This window comes from Hippoglossus hippoglossus, chromosome 22, assembly GCF_009819705.1.
Source record: "Hippoglossus hippoglossus isolate fHipHip1 chromosome 22, fHipHip1.pri, whole genome shotgun sequence".
NCBI classification, from domain to species: domain Eukaryota; kingdom Metazoa; phylum Chordata; class Actinopteri; order Pleuronectiformes; family Pleuronectidae; genus Hippoglossus; species Hippoglossus hippoglossus.
In genome coordinates this window covers 1,376,058-1,379,588 of record NC_047172.1, presented here as the reverse complement: position 1 = coordinate 1,379,588, position 3,531 = coordinate 1,376,058, and the positions used below count along the sequence as shown (strand labels likewise).

The following is a 3,531-nucleotide window of genomic DNA, read 5'->3' as shown; positions in this document are numbered from 1 at the left end:
AAAGTTAATTATTAAATTATTCATCAAAGTTCCAAATTTGTAGTTAATACTTTCATGAGACTTAATCAATAAATGTTCTCTTTTCCTTCCTTTGAAGGCTGGTGCCCCGAGGTAGCTTTAATGTAAACTAAAGTTATTATTTAATATTAATATTAAATATGTTTCTGACAGACACATTTATTGAAAGCCCAAAGTCACATCATATAATGCTGTCACACTTAAGGTATAATAATCCCAATAAAATGTACAATCATCTGATGATGTCATACTTTTTACTTCACTCACACACAAATTAATGAGCAAACTTAAGCTGATTTGAATTTTATAAAACCCTCTTTTCATTTTCTGAACTTGTGTCCATTTGTTTGCACTTTGCTTCTGTCTCTTTAATGTGACTTCAGCTCTGCAGTTACGTCACAGACTCCCCCCCCCTGCACTTCCTGTTGATATTTAACTTTCACTTTCACTCGAGCAGAACTTCCTCTGAATTTTGAACACACAGCAGATCACAAACATATTCAAGCAGCTATTTTACAACAAGTCTCTTGTCTGTGTGAGCTTGTTGCTGCCAAATGACTTTTGACCAGTTTTCAAATCCAAGGCTTGAATTACTTTTTACAATCGTGTCCTGACACACCTGAGAAACCAGGAAGCATCTGTTCCTCCCTGAAGAGACGCAGGCTGAAAACCAGACGATCACATTCACCTTCCAGACCAAACTAAACCAAACCAGACCAAACGTCCTGAGTGAGTCCAGCTACAGGAGAGAAGAGTCAAACTACAACCTGCCGACGCTCCACACACTGACCGTGAGTTTAACAAACACCTTGACTCAGAGAGGAAGTAAACCTCAGTGAAGTTCGTGGAGCTGTGACTGACTGACTGTCTGTTTTCAGCTTCACCTGGAGACTCAATGGCTTCCAGATTAGAAGAGGATCTCTGCTGTCCCGTCTGCAAAGATGTCTTCAGAGATCCTGTTCTTCTGTCATGTAGCCACAGCTTCTGTAAAGACTGTGTGAAGAGCTGGTGGAAAGACAAAGAAGTAAAAGAGTGTCCACTTTGTAAGAGAAGATCTTCAAGGTCAGAACCACCTTGTAACCTGGTGTTGAAGAACCTGTGTGAGACCTTCTTACAGGAGAGAGATCAGAGCTCTTCACATGCTCTCTGCAGTCTGCACTCAGAGAAACTCAGACTCTTCTGTCTGGACCATCAGCAGCCAGTGTGTCTCGTCTGCAGAGATTCAGAAAAACACAGCGACCACAGATTCAACCCCATCGATGAAGCTGCACAACAACACAAGAAGCAGCTTCAGGAAACTCTGGAGCCCTTGAAGAAGAAGTTACAGTGTTTTGAACGTGTTAAAGTAAAGTTTGAACAAACAGCAAAACACATTAAGGTCCAGGCCGGACTCACAGAGACGCAGATCAAGGAGCAGTTTAATAAGCTTCATCAGTTTCTGGAGGAGGAAGAGGAGGCCAGGATGGCTGCACTGTGGGAGGAAGAGGAGCAGAAGAGTCGGAGGATGAAGAAGAAGATTGAGTCTCTGAGCAGAGACATAACGACTCTTTCAGACACAATCAGAACCACAGAGGACGAGCTGAGAGCTGAAGACGTCTCGTTCCTGCTCAACTACAAGGCTGCAGTGGAACGAGTCCAGCAGCGCCCCCTGCTGGATGATCCACAGCTGGCCTCAGGAGCTCTGATAGACGAGGCCAAACATCTGGGCAACCTGAGCTTCAACATCTGGAACAAGATGAAGGACATGGTCTCCTACAGTCCTGTGGTTCTGGACCCAAACTCTGCTCATCCAGTACTCGTCCTGTCTGAAGATCTGACCAGTTTGAGACGAGGAGAGAGACAGAAGCTTCCTGACAATCCAGAGAGGTTTGATTATTACTCCTTAGTCCTGGGATCTGAGGGTTTTAACTCAGGGACTCACAGCTGGGACGTCCTGGTTGGAGACAGTACTTACTGGACACTGGGTGTGTCAGCAGAGCCTGTCCAGAGGAAGGGAAACAAACAGTCTGGATCATGGAGAATAAGGTTCCGTGAAGGTAAATACACAGCAGTGTCACCATCAGCATCATCTGTTCTCTCTGTGCAGAAGATCCAGAGGATCAGAGTGAAACTGGACTGGAACAGAGGAGAACTGTCGTTCTCTGATCCTGATACTAACAAACACATTCACACCGTCACACACACTTTCACTCAGAAGATGTTTCCATACTTTAGCATTATAGATCACTTGAAGCTGTTACCTGTGAATGTCTCTGTGACGCTGGATCAGAGCAGTTAGAGATAAAGATTTTATTCATTATTTTCTGATCTTTATCTTTGGTTTGTTTTTTACTTTCATGGAAAATGTTTTCTATCATTTAGATTTTGTGTGGATCCATGAAGTCGAGCAAACTGATGAAGATCCACATAAAAACACATTTATCAATAACAGCTGATCATTGTTCACATTCAACAAACTTTATTAAAACTCACACATGAGACATGATTCATGTTTAATCACATAAAGTCTGTTCACATATGAAATAATCCAACATATATGAACATTTGTCTGTTTGATGTGATGAAGCCAAAATGATTCTGTCTGTAAAAGTGTTTATTCAACAGCAGCCTAGTGATGTGATTTTAATATTGTGATCAAAATAATAAAAACTATGAAACAGAGTTTTGACCTTTTTTAAGTTGAGATGTAAATATAAAGCCAAAATGCTGCTGTCACAAACTCTGGTCTGGAGCTGGAGATCTACATTCAGGGTAAATTCAGTCAAACAATGTGATGACATCATTACTCTGTGGGGGAGTCTCAGTTAACTGTGATTACATTTCACACTTTTACCTCATTGTAATGTTTCTTGTCTCACATCGTTTGGTTAAAGAGCAAACTTAGCATCCGCTTGCTAGTTAGCATTAGCCGCACTAGCATTAGCTACGTTAGCATTAACCTTGTTAGCTAACATTACCCACTAGCCACCATTCTTTACATAACATTACATTTCATTTTGCTGACGCTTTTATCCAAAGCGACTCACAATAAGTGCATCAACCATGAGGAACAAACCCAGAACAACAAGAATCAAGAAAGTTGCTCTGGGTCAAGAAAGCCAAACTACAAAGTGCTATAAGTAAGTGCCATTGAAGTGCTACTAAATTGTTAGTTTAAACTTATATTCAAGGTATAGTTGGAAGAGGTGTGTTTTTAGTTTGCGGCGGAAGATGTGTAGACTTTCTGTCCTGATGTCAATGGGGAACTCATTCCACCGTTTAGGAGCCAGGACAGAAAACAGTTTTGATTTTGTTGAGTGTTCAGCTCGCAGTGAGGGAGCAACAAGCCGATTGGCAGATGCAGAGCAGAGTGAATGGGCTGGGGTGTAAGGTTTGACCATGTCCTGGATGTAGACTGGACCCGATCCGTTCGCAGCACGGTACGCAAGTACTAGTGTTTTGAAACGGATGCGGGCAGCTACTGGTAACCAGTGAAGGGAGCGGAGGAGCGGAGTAGTGTGGAGACTGTAATCC

At 42.3% G+C, this 3,531-nt stretch overlaps 1 protein-coding gene across 1 annotated transcript; it reads left to right on the top strand.

The window, feature by feature from the left end:
• Nucleotides 1–913: 913 nt before the first annotated feature.
• LOC117756572 (zinc-binding protein A33-like) lies at nucleotides 914–2,296 on the top strand. The gene has a single exon (XM_034577114.1). The coding sequence runs from the start codon at nucleotides 914–916 to the stop codon at nucleotides 2,294–2,296; it is 1,383 nt and encodes a 460-aa protein (XP_034433005.1).
• The last annotated feature ends 1,235 nt before the right edge of the window (nucleotides 2,297–3,531 follow it).

Excerpts from the sequence above, each read along its gene's own strand:
- LOC117756572 (XM_034577114.1), top strand. The coding sequence starts at position 914 with ATGGCTTCCAGATTAGAAGAGGATCTCTGCTGTCCCGTCTGCAAAGAT.